The 20,718-nt window shown below is 41.7% G+C and overlaps 1 protein-coding gene across 4 annotated transcripts in view; it reads right to left on the reverse strand.

Moving 5' to 3' along the window:
- The window catches only part of LOC123997192 (cAMP-specific 3',5'-cyclic phosphodiesterase 4D-like), a 159,949-nt gene that overhangs the window by 92,123 nt on the left and 47,108 nt on the right, over positions 1 to 20,718 (reverse strand). Inside the window, exon 1 of one of the 4 annotated variants that reach the window (XM_046301335.1) lies at positions 19,684 to 20,345. The exons of 2 other annotated variants lie outside the window; for them this stretch is intronic. In XM_046301335.1, coding sequence (XP_046157291.1) covers positions 19,684 to 19,910 — 227 coding nt within the window. In that variant the 5' untranslated portion in view covers positions 19,911 to 20,345. Of the gene's footprint in view, positions 1 to 19,683; positions 20,346 to 20,718 lie in introns of those variants that run through there. One more of the 4 variants, XM_046301333.1, reaches the window with a different exon arrangement.

The following is a 20,718-nucleotide window of genomic DNA, read 5'->3' on the forward strand; positions in this document are numbered from 1 at the left end:
AGTCTAATTGATAATTAGAAAACGATTTTGCAATTATGTTAGCACAGCTAAAACTGAAAGCTGAAAACTGTTGTGCTTGTTCAAGAAGCAATAAAACTGGCCTTCTTTAGACTAGTTGTGTATCTGGAGCATCAGCATTTGTGGGTTCGATTACAGGCTCAAAATGGCCAGAAACAAAGACTTTCTTCTGAAACTTGTCAGTCTATTCTTGTTCTGAGAAATTAAGGTTATTCCATGCAAGAAATTGCCAAGAAACTGAGAATCTCGTACAGTGCAGTGTACTACTCCCTTCACAGAACAGCGCAAACTGTCTCTAACCAGAATAGAACTAAGAGTGGGAGGCCCTGGTGCACAACTGAGCAAGAGGACAAGTACATTAGTGTCTAGTTCGAGAAACAGACGTCTCACAAGTCCTCAACTGGCAGCTTCATTAAATAGTACCCGCAAAACACCAGTCTCAATGTCAACAGTGAAGAGGTGACTCCGGGATGCTGGCTTTCTATGCAGAGTTGCAAAGAAAAAGCCGGCCAATAAAAAGAAAAGATTAAGATGGGCAAAGGAACACAGCCACTGGGCAAAAAAACAAAGACACTGGACAAAGGAACTCCGGAAAACCTCCCTGGTCTTTGTGGTTGACTGACGGACCTACAGATAATTGTATGTGTGGGTTACATAGATGAGATAGTCATTAAACAATTATGTTAAACACCATTATTGCACACAAAGTGAGTCCATGCCACTTATTATGTGACTTGTTAAGTACATGATTACTCCTGAACATACACTACACAATCCAAAAGTATGTGGACACCCCTTCAAATTAGTGGATTCGGTCTAAAATTGAGCACACAGGCATGCAATCTCCATAGACAAACATTGGCAGTATAATGGCCTAACTGAAGAGCTCAGTGACTTTCAACATGGCACCATCATAGGATGTCACCTTTCCAACAAGTCAGTTCATCAAATGTCTGCCCTGCTAGAGCTGACCCACTCAACTGTAAGTATTGTTATTGTGAAGTGGAAATTTCTAGGACCAACAACGGCTCTGCCGCAGTTGCAGAACAGGACCAGAGGTCACAGAACAGGACCAGAGTGCTGAAGCGTTTAGCAAGTGAAAATTGTCTGTCCTCGGAAGCAACGTCAGAACAAGAACTGTTTATCGGGAGCTTCATGAAATGGGTTTCCATGGCCGAGCAGTCAAACACAAGCCAAAAATCACCACGCACAATGCCAAGCGGCGGCTGGAGTGGTGTAAAGCTTGCAGACATTAGACTCTGGAGCAGTGGAAACGTGTTCTCTGGAGTGATGAATCACGCTTCACTATCTGGCAGGCCCCTTCCTGATTCAGCATGACAATCCCCCATTCACAAAGCTAGGTCCGTACATAAATGGTTTGTCGAGATCGGTGTGGAAGAACTTGACTGGCCTGCACAGAGCCCTGACCTCAACCCCATCCCATCGAACACCTTTGGGATGAATTGGTATTTAAGCTTGCCATATCAAAGGGGTTGAATGCTTATTGACTGAAGACATTTCAGCTTTTCATTTTTTATTCATTTGTAAAAATGTCTACAAACATAATTACACCTTGACATTATGGGGTATTGTGTGTAGGCCAGTGACAAAAAAAACCTACTTTTAATACATTTTAAATTCAAGTGGTACAACAAAATGTGGAATAAGTCAAGGGGTGTGAATACTTTCTGAAGGCAGTGTATGTTAGCTAAAGAGTAACTTGGAAAGATCAAGGAGTGGAAGAGATGGTCTCAGAATGTAGTGCAGCAAATGTAAAAAAGTACAGAACACAGAACTTTCAAGGTAAAAGCCCAGATGGAACAATCAAATAATAGTAAAATCCTCTTGGAACCAAGGGTATAGGGGTGGGTGCAATGCGGCGATCTCCTTTGGAACTTGGAAAGACCTGTCTGTGTGTCACTGATTGTCAGCAAGTGATGGCAAAGAGAAGCCTCTATGGACTAGAGCAGGCAAGCCCTGGCACGGCTGTCCCTGGCATGGGTATATGCTCGCAAGAGGAAGAGTCAGTGGGCCAGATTGTGGATACAAAATGTGCACCTGTTATGTTAAGTGGGGATTATTTATTTATTTTTTAATCCAATGCTTCATCACGAAGGAATGGTTATCCATGAAATAAGAGCCAGATTAACCTACTCCTTGACTAAAAAGCATTCTCATTGGAGAATCTTGAATCGGGACAAGTAAGGTATTTGCTTAATATTCACCTTTTTGATGAACGTTTTAACTGCTCTCTGTTATCAGTGAGCACAAACATAGCACCAGTGCATATGTTTAGTAAAGTATGGTTATTGGGTTCAGTAGGTGGTGTGTTAAAAGACACTGTGAAGACCTGGATGTCATTACCACACCACAGGCATGCTCTACCATAGCAGCCTTCACCATGTTGCATAATCACATCCTCCTGTCTGTTACACCCTGCAACATCTCCTAGGCAACCAACAGCTTCTCAAAAGCAAAAAGTGTGTATTTATTCAAAAGGACAGCTAGAGCTAAGGATATGTCAGCGACCTTCCTTGTACCTGCATCTGCAATGAGTGTGCTATTAAAGGAAACCCTCCACTCACAAAACTATCATTTATTTAAATGAGTCCACCCAAAAGGTTTTGCATGTCAGCAATCAAATTTTCAAGATATAGGATTTTCAAGAAGCATAGTGTCACTGCCACATCAAGTGACATTCTGGGACTGTATTAACAGTGGACTATACCAAAATATAGTTTGAGTGGATATTTCCTTTAAGGGTGCCCAGTACAGATGAATGGTGCGGCACTGTGGAAGTAATTACCATGGTTACGACTACAGTATGTACACAAACAGACTAGCACTGAGTGCACGTATATTCAGTGGCTCATTCATATTGAGAATTTCAAAAAGTAAGTCTTTTCTCCCTACTGCTCAGATGTTACATCCCTTGCTGCCCCCTTGTGGTTATCAAAAGCTCAAATGTGAAAAAAACAAGCTTTCAGTCAACTTCAAAAAAGGCCAGTGAGTGCATGTAATCTTAAGGGAAACTTCCATACAAAAGAACCGTACAGTCAGTAGATTTGTAGCTGCAGGGGTGTCCTTTCTACTTCCCCACTCATATCCCAGTCCCACAGGTGCAGTGTATAAACTGAGCAGTATAATAAGAGGCTGGTAGCAGCAGCTGTGATCTGTGTTACATGATTGTATATGTGCTCCTTTGTTTCGCTGACGTTGAGGGTTGTCATGACACAATGCCAGTTCACTTACCTCCTCCCTTTCCTGTATCAAAAGGTTGGCTGGTCCTCATTAAAGTGCCGTAGATCACTTCATTACTCCTGTTTGTTTACAAAGCTCTACTATACAAGCTACCAGGATTGGTTAACTTTTCCAAGTTCCTTTGGTCTCCACCAAATTAGGTAAATCCGCGTTGAGTTTTAACGCTCCCCATTTTTTGGAATCACTTATAATATGAATTACATTTGGATTCCATGATGCCACGAAGGCATTTTAAAAACTCTGATGCTGATTTCTGATGCAGATTTCATTGTTTTGATTGATTGACTTTAAAAACGTGTTTGTGATGGCTGTGATGTTCTAATGTTATGTACGTGTTATTTTATCTGCAAGGGCTGCGGCTTTTGTGGCGCGATGGGTAACGATGCTTGGTGGGTGTCAGTTGTCGATGTGTGCAGAGGGTCCCTGGTTCGATCCCAGGTAGGGGCGAGGAGAAGGACGGAAGCTATACTGTTACACAGGCGCTAATTTACAAATGCAGACACTGAAAAAACATCTGCTCGTACTGCATGTTCCACCAACTACAGAAATGAAACCAACCTCTCCGTGCAGTCAAAAACTTGACGTTCCTGTGTTTTATATACGGTATATTTCCACACTATGAGGTTGGAATAATACTGTGAAACTGTGAAAATTATGTTAATGCCCTTTTCGTGTAAGAGCTGTTTGAAAAGACCGTCTGGAATTTCAGTCTGTTTTGACATTGAGATCAAATTTTAAAAATCCAGCTGCATTGGACCTTTAAGTTCATCTTAATTATGGCTTCCCTAAGCGGAGACCATTTCCACTTAATTTCTTAAGTACTTCACATACACAGCATTAAATCTATTGTTAATAAATAGGTACTATTAGAGTGCTCAGTGCTGGTCTGGTGCACATATTAGTACGAAGGGAAGACTGTGTATGACCCAAATAGATAAACATACAAAAGATTAGAGTGGCATGTCTCTGCAAGATTAGAGATTTTGCATAAAGGTCTTGTTTGTTTGAAATTGTTTCTGAGACATGCCAGAACAAGCAGCTAACAATGTCAGTGCCATTAAGATGCCTCCGTGAATTTCCTGCTATTTCAATACTTTTCAGTGAATAGAAGTTCGACATGCTCATCTCACAGAAGCTGAATGACACGGTGCAGGTTAAAGAAAATACAAATATGTACGCCGTTTTAACTCTCCCGAAGGTGGTTGCTTGATGTGTCCACCCTAGTCTCTGTCTGGTCTCAGGGTGAAGATCGAGGAAGACAAAAATGTTGCCAAGTTGTCATCAATAAATAAACAAACACATTTGGAAGTGTTAACCCGATCAGTCCCGAGATCCCAGCTTTTCATTTATCTGACTTCCATTGATGTCCAGCCCTTATATTTAGCCTCACAATTAAGTATTTTACCATTTTCTTTTCAGGACAACAAAGGCTACAAGTAGAACACAAAACAATTTGACAAAAACAGTAGCATTCATAAGTTTTGACGAATGTCAATAAAAAAAACAATACAGTCCGCCACAGCAAAAACCTCATAAAAAGGTATTTATATTAATGCTGTAAGTACATCATTTTCTCTCACTGGGAAATGAATATCCAACAAGTCAAAGTCAGCTGTGTGGAGTTTATGACAGCGATTATGTGAGCTTAACACAGAATTATAGGCAATATGCCCTGGGATTTCCAATGGCCTATGTTGAAGAACTCCTTACCTTCCTTACCTTCTTCAGACGCCTCACAAGTCCTCAACTGGCAGCTTCATGAAATAGGACCCGCAAAACACCAGTCTCAACGTCAATAGTGAAGAGGTGACTATGGCATGCTGGCCTTCTAGGCAGAGTTCCTCTGTCCAGTGGCTGTGTTCTTGAGCCCATCTTAATCTTTTCTTTTTATTGGCCAGTCTGAGATAGGTCTTTTTCTTTGCAACTCTGCCTAGATGGCCAGCATCCCGGAGTCGCCTCTTCACCGTTGACGTTGAGACTAGTCTTTTGCACTATAGACACTAATGTACTTGTCCTCTTGCTCAGTTGTGCACCAGGGCCTCCCACTCCTCTTTCTATTCTGGTTAGGGCCAGTTTGCTCTGTTCTGTGAAGGGAGTAGTGCACAGCATTGTACGAGATCTTCAGTTTCTTGGCAATTTCTCACATGGAATAGCCTTCATTTCTCAAAAAGAATAGACTGATGAGTTTCAGAAGAAAGTCTTTGTTTCTGGCCTTTTTGAGCCAGTAATCGAACCCACGAATGCTGATACTCCAGATACTCACCTAGAACAAAAGTTTTCAGCTGTGCTAACATATTTGCAAAAGGGTTTCTAATGATCAATTAGCCTTTTGAAATGATAAACTTGGATTAGCTAACACAATGTGCCATTGGAACACAAGAGTGATGGTTGCTCATAATGGGCCTCTGTACGTGTATGTAGATATTCCATGAAAAATTAGCCGTTTCCAGCTACAATAGTCATTTACAACATTAGCAATGTCTACACTGTATTTCTGATCAATTTGATGTTATTTTAAATGGACAAAAAAATAAGCTTTTCTTTCAAAAACCAAGGACATTTCTACATGGCCCCGAACTTTTCAACGGTAGTGTGTGTGTGTGTGTGTTTATATATACACACACACATATATATTTATATTTTGTACTTTAACCCCTTATTCTCTCCAACTTCGTGATATCCAGTTGGTAGTTACAGTCTTGTCCGTAGGGGAGTTGTAGCGATGGGACTCGAGAGGGGCGAGGGTCGAGAGCCATGCGCTCTCTGAAACACCACCCTGCCAAGCCGCACTGCTTCTCGACACACTGCTCGCTTAACCCGGAAGCTAACCGCACCAATATTTCGGAGGAAACACCGTCCCGCTGATGACCGAAGTCAGCTTGCAAGCGCCCGGCCCACATCAAGGAGCGATGCTGGGCCAATTGTGCGCCGCCTCATGGGTCTCCCAGTCACGGCCGGCTGTGACACAGCCTGGGATCGAACCCGGGTCTGTAGTGATGCCACAAACACTGCAATGCCTTAATAGTTTGTAGCTCTAACCATTTTGAGCTACAAACTCAGGATCCGCCCTTGTCTCACAAACACCGCTCTAGCTCAGCCTCCATTATTAATCACACAGACTAATGGTTGGTATCTACGGGTGCAGAATAAATAGACAAATCCAATGGTACAACCCTGTAGCTTAAACACACAACGTTTAAAAGGGGTTAGAAGTCCAAAATGAGCAGGCGATACGGTTGGACTGATTGGGTTAAAAGCCGTTTAAGAGCAGTTCTTTCTTATGTCTTTTCTCTGGATTTTGAGCTCGACTCAGATTGCCTTAGACTGAAGCCAAAATATAGAGTCGTAATGAAGGTAACTTAAATGTCATCTTATACCATGCAGCTCGTGTGTGTGTGTGTGTGTGTGTGTGTGTGTGTGTGTGTGTGTGTGTGTGTGTGTGTGTGTGTGTGTGTGTGTGTGTGTGTGTGTGTGTGTGTGTGTGTGTGTGTGTGTGTGTGTGTGTGTGTTAGAAGAGACTCAATGCATATAACGAATACCTGCCAGTAGCTCAAGTGTATCAGTCTGCCTGGGATGACAGAGAGACTTGACTGAAAATGGGTGAGAAAGTGTAGCCTTTGTATGAGTCATCCAAGCACTCAAGTTTTCACAGATCGTTTACAGAGTGCGACTGGAAGTTAAGGTTGTACCACATGATGACTGACGAGGTGACAAATCTGTGTGCTAAAATGCTATACGTGCTAAAAGTCCAACCTAAAAACAAAAATGGAAAAACCAAAACCTGTAACAGTTGGCCGCATGTCAATGTCAACAAAACGAATGGAGCTGATCGTGTTACTACAGGAGACAGCAGAGAGAGCACGCCCCCATCCACACTGATGGGGCTGCAGTGGAGTTGGTGAAAAACTTAAAGTTCCTCGGCGTGCACATCACTGATGACCTGAAATGGTCCATTCACACAGACAGTGTGGTGATAAAGGCGCAACAGGGCCTCTTCAACCTCAGGAGGCTGAATAAATTGGTCTTGGCCCTTAAAACCCTTACAAACCTCTACAGATGCACCCCTGAGAGCATCCTGACAGGCTGTGTGTTGGTCACCCCGTTTCACACTGTGTATTTAAATACTGTATCCCAAACATAGCTTATGCTAATACTTCTACTGTACATTGTATTTTAGTTACACCGTTTATACACACCACATATTTATTTATGTACTGAATTCTTGATATAGCTCATTCTAATATATCTACTGCTGCACATATTCCCTCGGTGTACATACTGTACGTATAGTTTGCATTTTGATACTGCTACAGTGCTATTTGGGTTGTTAATTGGATTCATTTTGCCGCTCTTGATTTCTTCACATAATTTTGTTGTATTTTTCTTTACATTAAAAGATGTTTGACATTTGACTGCATTGTTAGGAACAAGTCACATAAGCATTTCGCTGCACCACTATGACACCTTCTGAACTCTGTACGCGACCAATAAACGTTGATTTTATGTCCTGTCCTGCATTGCGTGTTCGCTCCCAGCTTCATGGTTTGAACGAGGTGCGTAATTAAAGTCCACATAATACAGTACAACAGAATACAGAAATACAGTCCACACTCAGACTACGGAAGCTTGTTTCATTTATTTACCCGAGCGAGCATACATCTATGGGCTTTCATGTTTTTCCACCTTGCGTAATGTAGCCTATAACCTATCCTATTGGATAACGACACAATCCTTTGGCCTTTTTTGGCCTTGAGCTCATAAAATGTCTAATGTAGGGCCCATAAAATGTATTTAATGTAGGGCTCATCTGTCTCAGGAAGCATCAGAATTAGCATGCCGATCAAAGCTCGAATCGAATCCAGACACATTTATATGCTTTAGAATGACACTTACGGTTTTGGCGGTAAATACTGGGTTACCTGGGAGAAAAGTGATTTATTCTCAGGATGGAACATATGTAAAATACCATGAAAATATTCAACCGTAGGGCACACTGATGAATTGTGTAATTTTGTCCATTAGCTTGCAGGCAGATTGGAATCAGCATGACCTCGCCTTACAAGGTGCAGGTCAAACAAACGTAATTACAGCGGTTGTGAAGCTTGTGTGCACATGTGAACAGTTAGACCTTTGTGTTTGTGTGTGCGCGTGCACGCATGTGAACAGTAGATCTATGCATGTAGATTATTTACTATTTTTAACAAAAACATCATGGTACTGAGTGAAGGAATATTAGTAGACATATTGATATTGTTGGGTTTGCCAACCCTGAAGAAGGCACAGTGATGCCGAAACATTTAAAAAAAAATGTTATTACTGGGAGGATATACATATGGCGTGTGTGACTCTGTTTTTATAGCTTACAGTTTTATTCTCCGTTAGTCAGCACCTCTACACTAAATAAATGTTCTCTGGATGTGCGCCAGCTCATGCTGGGTTTGTGACCCAAAACATATTTTATCAGAGCTAAAAGCATGGTATTGGACCAGGGTCTTGTTTATACTAAAAGTTTTCTGCAATTTCCCCCAAATTATAATTGTGTTTGTATCTGATAGAGGGGACTACATCGGCCCTAAAAACTGTCCACACAAATCTTCTCTTTTCCAGAGCATGTCACTGCACTGCAAAGGCAAAGGTTAATGGGCTTGTAAATGCATTGAAACAAATGCGTCTAGAATCTTCTCCCAAAAATATGTATGGATCTCAGTGTAAGACATAACTAATGCGGAGGCTGACTTATCGAAGGCTTCAAAACGCACATTTTTTTATATTTCTGAGATCAATTTCCCTACATTAGATTTTATCTTGAGTGTCTAACCAGGTTTCCATCTAACGTAAATGTTTGAAGAAAAAAAAATGTTCCGACAGGCCTGATGGAAACAGCAAATTTGTCGGTAAACTTTCCAAATGTAGACAAAACAGAATCTGCTAGACAAGGTGTGATATTAATGTGTCTGTAAAATGTATAATGCAAGAAATGGCTGTGGAAACGCTTTTACGCACAAAAATGTATATAATAACCATCATATCAAAATAAACTCACGCGATGACGTGTGGTCCTCCCACTGTGACTCGGGAAAGCATGCAGTTTATGAGGCTACAGATTAAATAAATAATGAAATTCACAGGGTGGTGGAAGTGCAAGGTGATGAGCTTGATACTCCTTTCCAATAAATATCTAGGGTCTAATTCTGGTGACTTGATGATCAATGCTTGGCTGCCATTTGACCCAAAAAAACATTATCTTTCTCTTTTGTTCATAATAATCTCATCATGTTACCCAGGGGTACACAACTCTTACCCTACGAGGCCCGGAGACTGCTGGTTTTCTGTTCTACCTGATAATTAATTGCATAGACCTGGTGTCCCAGGTCTAAATCAGTCCCTGATTAGAGGGGAACAATGAAGAAATGCAGTGGAATTGGCTTCGAGGTCCAGAGTTGAGTTAGATAGTAGGCTGTAACTGCATTGTATCGGTGAGCTGTTGGCTCAAGCGCATATACCAAGACCAGAGTGGGCACATTCACTATACAACACAAAACATGTTGTGACAAAACCATCTGTAGAGTTGAAAATGCAATGGAAATCCTTTTAACTTGTATTTTTTATTCGGAACAAGGGAATTTAACCGTAAATGTAATCATTATGCACAGCCTTTCATCCGCAACAAGTACATTTGATGGATTTTAGAATATTTGCATTATAATCTGTTGCCAATTGGATGGAAACCTAGCTAATGACAGAAATAACAACTTCAATAAATCTGGGCCCAGTTTCCCCGATAGCGATGGAATTTAGGCTTACGAGTGCTTAAACAATGCATCTTCCCTACAACAGCCGAAGATGTAGCGGACATGCATTTCCCAAAACAGCACGCAGAGAGAACAGTCGCTAGGTATGTCGATGAAGCATTGCTAGTTACAGCATAGCCTAGCTTTCAGCTAGCTAGCGGCTCTGTAAAGCTAGCTTGACTTGCTAGAAAGTAATAGATTGAGGAAAAAGTAGCTAAACTAAACATGTTTTATTATCAACTGAAACAATATTTATCACATACGTTTGCTGCACATATGATGAAATCATGGCTGATGAAACCATAGCACTGTTCAAGATTATGTTATTTAAAGATGCACTACGCAGAAATTGCTCTACCATTTCATGGTTGCTAAAATATTAATAGTTTGCCTAATTTCAGTTTATGCAATAAAATAAGCAGGTATTCTGTAGAGAATCATTGTACCATCTAAACCGTGGTAAAATATATTTTCCATAAGCAAAAATATTGGATTTTCAGCCGTTTGAAGCTGGTGTAAAAACCCATGGTGTATTTTTTTAACCGTATTCTTTTTATTATATATTTTTTTACACCAGATACAAAAGAATAACAATGAGTAAATAATATATTATTTCTGGGAATGCTATGAAGTCCAAAAGTTATGGGCGGCTAGAAATTGGCTGTCAGAAGTATTACAATGTAATGTTATACTTTTAAATCGGTCTGTCTGCATATTTCAAGACATGGCATATGTGGGTGTCGTGAGACACCCAATGGGCTGGACGATTCTCTTCTCATCACTCATTTTGAAAAAAAAAACATACACTAAACACTTGGAAAATCAATCAATCCAACATCATTAACACAATAGAATAATCAAATGATCTATTATTGAAATGTTGAAATAGCATGGGCGACCGAGAAAAAATAATTGGTACAATTTAAGGCCATGTGGCAAACAACAGTGCAGTCACAAGAGATGGGAGTGAGAGCATGTGTGTCTGAGCAGATGAGATGTATTTGTTGTTTGTGCACGTCTGTAAGTTATTATTCGTATGTGTATGTTTGTAAGTGGTGTAAAAAATATATATATATAATGATCCGGAAGAAAAAACACACCATGGCTTGTTGCCGGGTGAAGCAGTGTTCAACAATGATGTATATTATTTTTTTTAAACCTCCTTGGTTTTGCCGTCGTTGGAGGACACCCTCTGAAGTGAGCTTCTGATATAGAATGTCAGCATCCCTCTCTCCCCCCCTGCAAACAGAGCTCCATTTCCTTTCCCCAGAATCACGAGTGCTCACTGTAGACTCCCGGCCCTACTCATCACAGCATGGTCTTTTGGCTGATGCAAGCACGACACAGTGCTCACTGATAACCCTGCCAGGCCCCCATTTCGCATTCATCACACACTCCGGGGCGGGCTGACGCCTTGGACGTTCCAAAGATATCACCACCAAAAAGACTTGGCTCAACAAGAGGAGGATGACAAGGCTTTGCTCTCATGTCCATGTCAAATCAAATCAAAGTTTATTTGTCACGTGTGCCGAATACAACAGGTGTAGACCTTACAGTGAAATGCTTACTTACAGGCTCTAACCAATAGTGCAAAAAAAGGTATTTGGTGAACAATAGGTAAGTGAAGAAATAAAACAACATTAAAAAGACAGGCTATATACAGTAGCGAGGCTATATACAGTAGCGAGGCTATATACAGACACCAGTTAGTCAAGCTGATTGAGGTAGTATGTACATGTAGATATAGTTAAAGTGAATATGCATATATGATGAACAGAGAGTAGCAGTAGCGTAAAAGAGGGGTTGGCGGGTGGTGGGTGGCGGGACACAATGCAGATAGCCCGGTAAGCCAATGTGCAGGAGCACTTGTTTGTCGGCCCAATTGAGGTAGTATGTACATGAATGTATAGTTTAAGTGACTATGCATATATGCTAAACAGAGAGTAGAAGCAGCGTAAAAAGAGGGGTTGGGGGGGTTAAGAGGGGGCACATAATACAAATAGTCCGGGTAGCCATTTGATTACGTTTTCAGGAGTTTTATGGCTTGGGGCTAAAAACTGTTGAGAAGCATTTTTTGTCCTAGACTTGGCACTCCGGTACCGCTTGCCATGCGGTAGCAGAGAGAACAGTTTATGACTGGGGTGGCTGGGGTCTTTGACGATTTTTAGGGCCTTCCTCTGACACCGCCTGGTGTAGAGGTCTTGGATGGCAGGCAGCTTAGCCCCCGTACACACTACCCTCTGTAGTGCCTTGCAGTCAGAGGCCGAGCAATTGTCATACCAGGCAGTGATGCAACCAGTCGGAAAGTTCTCGATGTTGCAGCTGTACAACCTTTTGAGGATCTCAGGACCCATGCCAAATATTTTTAGTTTCCTTAGGGAGAAAAGGCTTTGTCGTACCCTCTTCACAACGGTCTTGGTGTGTTTGGACCATTCTAGTTTGTTGTTGATGTGGACACAAAGGAACTTGAAGCTCTCAACCTGCTCCACTACAGCCCCGTCGATGAGAATGGGGGCATGCTCGGTCCTCCTATAGTCCACAATCATCTCCTTAGTCTTGGTTAAGTTGAGGGATAGGTTGTTATTCTGGCACCACCCGGCCAGGTCTCTGACCTCCTCCCTATAGGCGGTCTCGTCGTTGTCTGTTGCTAATGAGATAATTGAGTTTAAAAAAGGTGCAATATATTTGCCTATGGAGACAATGGTGTTGACCAGGTGACACAAAGGTAAATTCTAATCTATTACACCAGGCTGACTCACCGGCTAAGAAATCAGCATGTTTACAGCTACGGGCCATAGTCATTTGGCTGGAAAGGTGGGAAAACAAACCCTGGCCTTCATTGAGACAATTAAGGGGGGTTTTAGTTTCATATGACAGACCCATCTTGAAGATAGGTATCCTTTTTATGAGTCGTTCTTGGTTATCCTTGTAAGCAGAGCAATTTATGTCAAAGTACCAATATAAAAGTCATCTGAATACAGGTATCAGGTAACATTGAGTCATAAAATAGAAACAGACAAGACCATAGTACTATAGCTACCAGGTACAGATTTTTCCATGAGCAATTGGACAACTTGGTAGGTATTGAGTAAACACTGTAAATGTTGAATGTGGATCTCTGTACAGCTTCAGGGTAGCTCTGCAGTTCTCTTGTCACAAATCTTCAAATCAAATTGTATTTGTCACATGCGCCAAATAGAACAGATGTAGACCTTACAGTGAAATGCTTACTTACAAGCCCTTAACCAATAATGCAGTTTTAAAGAAAGAAAAAGTATTTACTAAAATAAACTGAAGTAAAAAAATGTATCTTGGGGTGAGAATGAAGAGACAGTTTTTGTTGCTATACTATAATACTGGGCTGCCACCCAAGGGAAACAAATAGCCCCAAACAAATCTGAATCACTAGAGGTCCTGGTCACCCATACATAAAGACCATTTAACCTGAACCATTAGTATTTTGATTGCACTGCTTTGTCAATAGCCAACAGAAAGAACATAAGAAAAATAAACAACGCATTGGGTCTCGGAAAGCTCTTGATAGAGTAGAACAAATGATGTGCATTAACTCCTAGCTTTCACGAGACAATGGGAGTGATTCCAATCAAATAATTACCTGGAACGTTTCCATGGCCATGAGTAAAGAAGAAGACAAACGGTGCTAATGCTTAAGACCAGGCGACCCAAGCCCCTTACAAAAACACTGATATAAATGCAAACACATATTTTCAAGTGGATGAACTTAGAACCTCATCAAGCTTTGAGAAGGACCATTTTAATGGCCTTAATGTGCCAGGATTAGAACCTAATTTGCACCTCATCAGAAAAAAACTCCCGACCTGCCATGAATGAGCGAATCGGAGAGCAAATGAGAAATGATCTCTCTGATGATGACCACTTCTGAGGGGGGAACAAGGTATGCATGAGACACCTAAGGCCAGTATTTGTAGAGAAACTGCTCTGACGAGATGGACCATTTTGGGGCCCAGCTAGAATATCAGTACGACACTACGACCTCCCATCCTGACCTCGCTCTCTAACAGCGCACTGGACTTCCTTTCGTCACTACTCATCTGGCTTGTGATCAAGCAGAGGCTTCCTCCTTAATCTTCTAATGCTCGGCTGGCTTCCGTCCGACACAGTGCTTAATTTGTAAATTGGGAGGTGCTGGAACAAAAAGTGCTCAGAGAGGGGGGTGACCACTGGGGCACCAGAACGCAAGAAAAAAAAACACTTGTAGAATAAAGCATTGCATGCATTATCATCGCTATTGCGTAGTGGCATTGAGCACTATAGCCAAGGGGCTTGCAGAAGTTGCACACACGGGGAAGATTTTTTTAAGCCGAGGGTCCAGGAAAATGTGGCATTTTATCAAACGCATTTCATAGAATTCTACATCATTTTTGATGACTGGAGACCTTAGCAGAATATTTTTTAATACCTCACAAATGATTCAAATGATTGAAAGGAAATGACCCTGTCCTGAATCAAATCAATAGCCCAGGCCTAACTGTGTGGAGACACACATATTGTACAACGAGGAGGAAGTAAGTCCAACAAAAAAAAAGCTTTCCAGTTCCACTCAGTCACCCAGTGATGCGCAGTTCCAATCACCGGTGACAGTCGATGCGCAAAGTGACAAAAGCCTATCCCCTCTCTTGTTTTACTTCGTAAAACAATGCTGTTCGCAATAGGCCTAATTTGGAAGTTGCTAAAAAATATATACATTTTTGCAGCCTACAGGCTGATAAGTATTTTCTTTCCAACCTGTGTTTTCCAGCGATTGTATTCAAAATATTGCAAAAGGCCTGTTTTGGCTGCATGCTGTTCACTGACAGACTTGCCGCTTGCTCCTGACTGTAGGCCTGACTTGTGATTGGGCTACACACAATCCACAGCTACGCTACTGTGGGTCAATTATAGGCCTGGTGTAGTATTCGGAATGATTTCATTTTGTTCTGAACAGACTTTGGCAAATGTATTTCAATTTCTCAGGGGTGCTGCGGCACCCTTCCTGCGGCTATGATTCTATAAGGAAATAAATGATGTGCAACGCTGGAGAGATGAGAGTCGCAGGCTCATGTCTATTAGAGTAGAGAGAGGGAGAGAGATCATAGACCTTGAATCTCATTCTAGTTCTGGGTGAGATACAGGCGAGCTTCTCTCTCTCATCACAGCAATGGATGCAAGTTGGTCTATAGGCAACAATTTCGCGCATTTAATAATGTAGAATAATAGTGAAGAAATCAAAACTATGAAAATAACACATATGGAATCATTTAGTAACCCCCCCCAAAAAAAGTGTTAGTGAATGAGTAGGGGAATGGATGATCTCTGCATGTGTGGTTTCCACTGTGAAGCATGGAGGTGGTGGTGTGATGGTGCTTTTCTGATTACACTGTCTGTGATTTATTTAGAATTCAAGGCACACTTAACCAGCATGGCTATCCCATCTGGTTTGCGCTTAGTGGGACTATCATTTGTTTTTCAACAGGACAATGACCCAAAACACACCTCTAGGCTGTGTAAGGGCTATTTGACCAAGGAGAGTGATGGAGTGCTACATCAGATGACCTGGCCTCCACAATCACCCAACCTCAATCCAATTGAGATGGTTTGGGATGAGTTGGACAGCAGAGTGAAGGAAAAGCAGCCAACAACAGCTCAGCATATGTGGGAACTCCTTCAAGAGTGTTGGAAAAGCATTCCAGGTGGAGCTGGTTGAGAGAATGCCAAGAGTGTGCAAAGCAGTCATCAAGGCAAAGAGAGGCTACTTTGAAGAATATCAAATATATTTTGATCTGTTTAACACTTCTGTTTAGTCACCTTTTTTTTTTGGTTACTACATGATTACATATGTGTTATTTGATAGTTGTGATGTCTTCACTATTATTCTACAATGTAGAAACTAGTAAAACAATTAAGGAACACCCTTGAATGAGTAGGTGCGTCCAAACTTTTGACTGGTACTGTAATGATGATGATTCATGATTTCGACTGGCTGAGAAAAGCTGCCTGCCTGCCCGTCTTGGAGGAGACAGACTGCAAGGTTTATACAAATCTCCACTATTGAAAACCAATTGCTAGTCTAAAAGAAATTGGAGATAATTTCTAGGTTCTTTTTACAGCGGAGATCAAGTTTATAAATGATCTGACAGGGCTGATGAGACTGTGGATTGCGCAGTGAGATGGAACAGAGTAAATAGGCATTTCAACATCATAGCTTTAGCCGGTGGTAACTTCTGGAATAGACACTGGCTGGAATGGAGTTTTAACCAATCAGCATCCAGGAATATAATACAAGGCTCATGTCAAATACCAGGGCGTGTACCAGTAGTGATTGGGGAGAAAAATTGATTACATTTACATTTCGCAATATTATTTTGGCACAATATTCTATTGATATTAGTCAAAGTATCGATTTGTACTAATAAATAAACTCCATAACAGCAGTAGGTTTTCATCCTATAGCTTGTTCTCCATCTTCTTTGTAAATAGTGAGCCAACATGTTTTCAGCACATTTATTTCCCTGACTGATCAAAACTAATTTTATCATGCTCTCTCTAGTCTCTCTGCAGCAGACATACAGTATAGTGAGCAATATGTTCGGGAACATCAAATCACAATAGAAGGGCTGCAGGGTCGAATCGCAATATATATAGAATCATGAGAATCAAAATACATATTGTGAGGTGACTGGCAATCCCCAGCCCTATGTACCAGGACATCCAAATCAGTAATGCAACAGCTGGCATTTGCAGGTCACCCCATTAGAACATAGCACCCATAAGCTTTTATAAATTTGCGAATATAACACAAATCCTGCACACTGAAACCGTTTCTATGCTCAATGTTAACATTGGCTAGTTTAATCATAAACCAGTAGATTTAAAACTGGGGCTTGATAACCCCTTTCCAACACAGACCTTTAGCCATTATCACTCGAAAACAGATGGGTGCCATGGCAACATCATCCATGGAATGGCTAATCCTTCCACTGTCTCAGTGTTAAAAGTGCTTTAAAAGCAAACAGAGCGTCTGAGTAAAACGGCAGCAGCACTGACCACATATGGGTCACTCTTCCCAGAAGCATGACCTCATACAGCCCAGCTGGGGAGCACTGACAGAGAGGCATCGTCTGAGGCGGTCCACAGTCCGGGCTCAGCTCAGCAGCACTAACACAGACCTTTATTAAAGGCTCTGTTTCCTCACGGCCAACATGTGAACGGCATGGAGACACCGGCAAGCGGCTTGGGTAGACAGCAAGAAGCAGGCTACATTCAGGAACATTTGAGGATTTGCGCCATTTTGTCAACACACCTCAATCCTCAAACAAATGCTGTTCTTGGGCCCTTATCTAATCAGAACCATACAAAAAAAACACACAACACAGTTTCCATCAGCAAAGACAGGAGCATCTCTCACACCTCAGCCACGGAGCAGTCCGTTCATCTCTCTCTACCTTGCCCATGTGAACTGAGTCATCAGTGTGGGATAGCTGCATTCATTCATACATAAATACGAGGCACCGGGGAGGCAGAATGCACGGAGTGAGTCACGTCTCTACTCCTACCTGAAGCCTGCAGTGATTTCAATGCCATACTATCCTCAATGCCAAACAGCCAGCGGCAGTCAGTAGGCAGCTTTCATGGCAGTGGGCCCCTCCAGAGTGGATAACTGAGGTGAAATGTGACGTGAAACGCTGCAATGCTATAATGGTAGGCCCCAGTCATGAACCATTACTGACCCCAGTACAACATGTTTCCAGCCCAAAAAGCCAGGGTCACAAAGATCACAGGAAATCACAGCTGAATGGGTTGAAGGTGTCACTTCAATCTGATGTAAATTGATGATGGATGATAATAATAATAATAATATATGCCATTTAGTGGACGCTTTTATCCAAAGCGACTTACAGTCATGTGTGCATACATTCTACGTATGATGATGTCAATGATTTGAATGAATGTCTGATCTTATTTTAAATTGACCATGTAATCTTAGCCTACACGTGGCTTACAGAAGAAAGGGATTCAGCCACAACACAACACCCTCTCACGCTGGTTAGTCCAATATCTACAGACCGTTAATGAAAAGCAACCAAACAACAAGAAACATTTCCCCCAGGATCAAACTTAAGACTGCAGACAGATGACCTCATAGACCACAGAGACGGGGAAGGTCCCTATGCAATATTCTCTCACTTTAGTAGGCCAACGCTGTTCTTGCACAAACTACCCCTTGCCACACTCTCTTTCCAGGGGAAATGCTCAGCAACCCAGTGTGTGCTTGTGTGCGTGTCTGATTGCAAAATTAAGTAATGTAAAAAATAAAGGCTCTTTTGTTGCATCATAACAACAAAAGATAATTACAGGGATAGTTTGAATTGACGTTGGTGGTTAGGAGAACTAACAACAAAGGCAAGGATAATTTATATAACAAGTTAGGTGAATTTGGTTAAGGCTAGAAAAAAGGTTGGGTTAAGGGGTAGCTAAAATGCTACAGTTGGCCCAGATGCGACTAGAACACACAACCTTTGGATTTCTAGACTGTTAAGCACTGAAGTACATATGAACAGGAGATAGCTTCCAAGATGGCAGACCATTGTTTTTAACATAATCTGCTCACATTCGCATACGCCATGTCATGCTGGTTGCCATCTGCTTTACAGAGCCGATAACGCCTGCAAACTAGCACTCAGTGCACACTGAAGCAGTGTGAGCAACGACAACGTCATCACGTCAGAAACATGACAGACATTGGATGAATATAAAATGTCCATATTTTCCTCTTTGATTAACGGAATACAAATCGGTATAAAATAATTACTTGAATAAGTAAATGGATATTTTTTTGCCACAAAAGTGATGAAAAAAAGTGATTTTTTAAAATATTTTTGAATTGGGACTTCTCTATGGGGCAGTCTATGGGAATTGTATTTTCGGCTCGACTAAACTGCAATACCGAAAGTGTCCTCTGAGCACAGTGGAAAGTGTGCTTCTAGACCAGAACCCTGGGGCCTTGGGTACACGCCCACCAGTGGAGGCTGGTGGGAGGAGCTATGTTTGATAGTGTTCCATTTATTCCATTCCAGCCATTACAATGAGCCCATCCTCCTATAGCTCCCCACACCAGCCTCCACTGACACCCACCCATCCTCCGCTGACCAACCTCCAATCATTTCTGCCTTCAGTAACCTTCTGTCTTTGGTAACCATACCAAACGTAACATATCACACTTATTGGAGGTGCAAGGATTTACGTGAAATACCAAACGTCTGTCCAATGAGCCCAGTCTGGTCAAAGAGGTAGTTCCTTTTATTCTGGGATTATGCACACACTTCAATCAGCATGAGCTCAATATCTTTCTGTGTTAAGAGCTAAATCAGTGCATCCTGACTGACTTTACTTCACACAAAATGGAGAGTGTGGGGAGGATATTGGCATTCTAATTAAGTGGAGTAGCTTGCTGAGACACCGCCATTAAATTGAGCACTTTTATCCCTCTCATTTATTATGAACTTTGGAAGTGACAATAAGGCAGTTGCAAAAAGAGATCAAGAGGTTAGTAAGGCTATTTAAAACACCATTAATAATGACGCATTACAATTACCGTTTAAATGCGGATGGCCACGACAATCGTGGCTTTTTCAGCCCAGGGCGATCCTTCTCCATAGTTCTGTTGCGAGTCAGGTAACGCTCTGTGTCGGAGTGAAAACGCTGCTTGATTCGGATGTGAGTTCTTGGTTGTCGCCACAAGTGTTTGGGTGCCTTGGCGGAACCAGCACTTTCTCTACTTAGACCTGTGCACTCCATCTTTTCGGTTGTTCCCTCCAACATCAGTAGGCTACCTCTTCGTATGAAACTTCAATGTGCGCTACAGGCGATGGCACATTGTGCTGTCCACGACACGAGGTGCTGAAACGAGGGAAGGTCAGATAGGAAAGTTCTTCTGCGTCAATATCGACAGAACCCCAGGGGATATAAAAGCCACAAACAAATAATATTAACTCTTCAAATATTATACGAAACTATTCATTTGATACTCTTTTCTATCGCTGCCTTTCAATCTATGGAGATTCATCGGTTGTCAAAAATGTTTTTGCAATCCTCGTTCTCTCAATGTAGCCTACATGTGCGTATAAGAGTAAAAGAAAACAACTTTTCGCCCAATTCAGAAACCTCTTCAAACCGCAGGATGTCGGAGTGAGAGGAGCATCTATCGATAGGTGAACTCACTCCGCTGCTTGTGTTGTTGGGCTCCCATCTGCGCGCGTTATGAAGCAGTTCAGCCAACCGTTGGGACCGCGCGAGCACGACTGACGCGAGGTATTCATCACATTACATCATCGGGTGAGCAACATTGACAAGGAATTCAGGAAACGATTAATCCTTATGTGAAATAAAACATTGATTTGTTATGTTATCAACTTTGGACACTTTCAAGTTGGCTTCTTCATGGGGTTCAAATCATTAAAGTGAAAATTGCCCCCAGTTTTCTGTGATTCAATTGAAGAGATTATGTTTTTTTTTAAACATCACTCAAATCATTTCCGTATATTTTGTTCAGTTAAAAACAGACTACAAAAGATATTCAGTCACTCAAGGGGGGCAAGGAAAGTTTAAGTTCATTCCTATTAAATGTGTT

Source organism: Oncorhynchus gorbuscha, linkage group LG15, assembly GCF_021184085.1.
Source record: "Oncorhynchus gorbuscha isolate QuinsamMale2020 ecotype Even-year linkage group LG15, OgorEven_v1.0, whole genome shotgun sequence".
Lineage (NCBI taxonomy): Eukaryota > Metazoa > Chordata > Actinopteri > Salmoniformes > Salmonidae > Oncorhynchus > Oncorhynchus gorbuscha.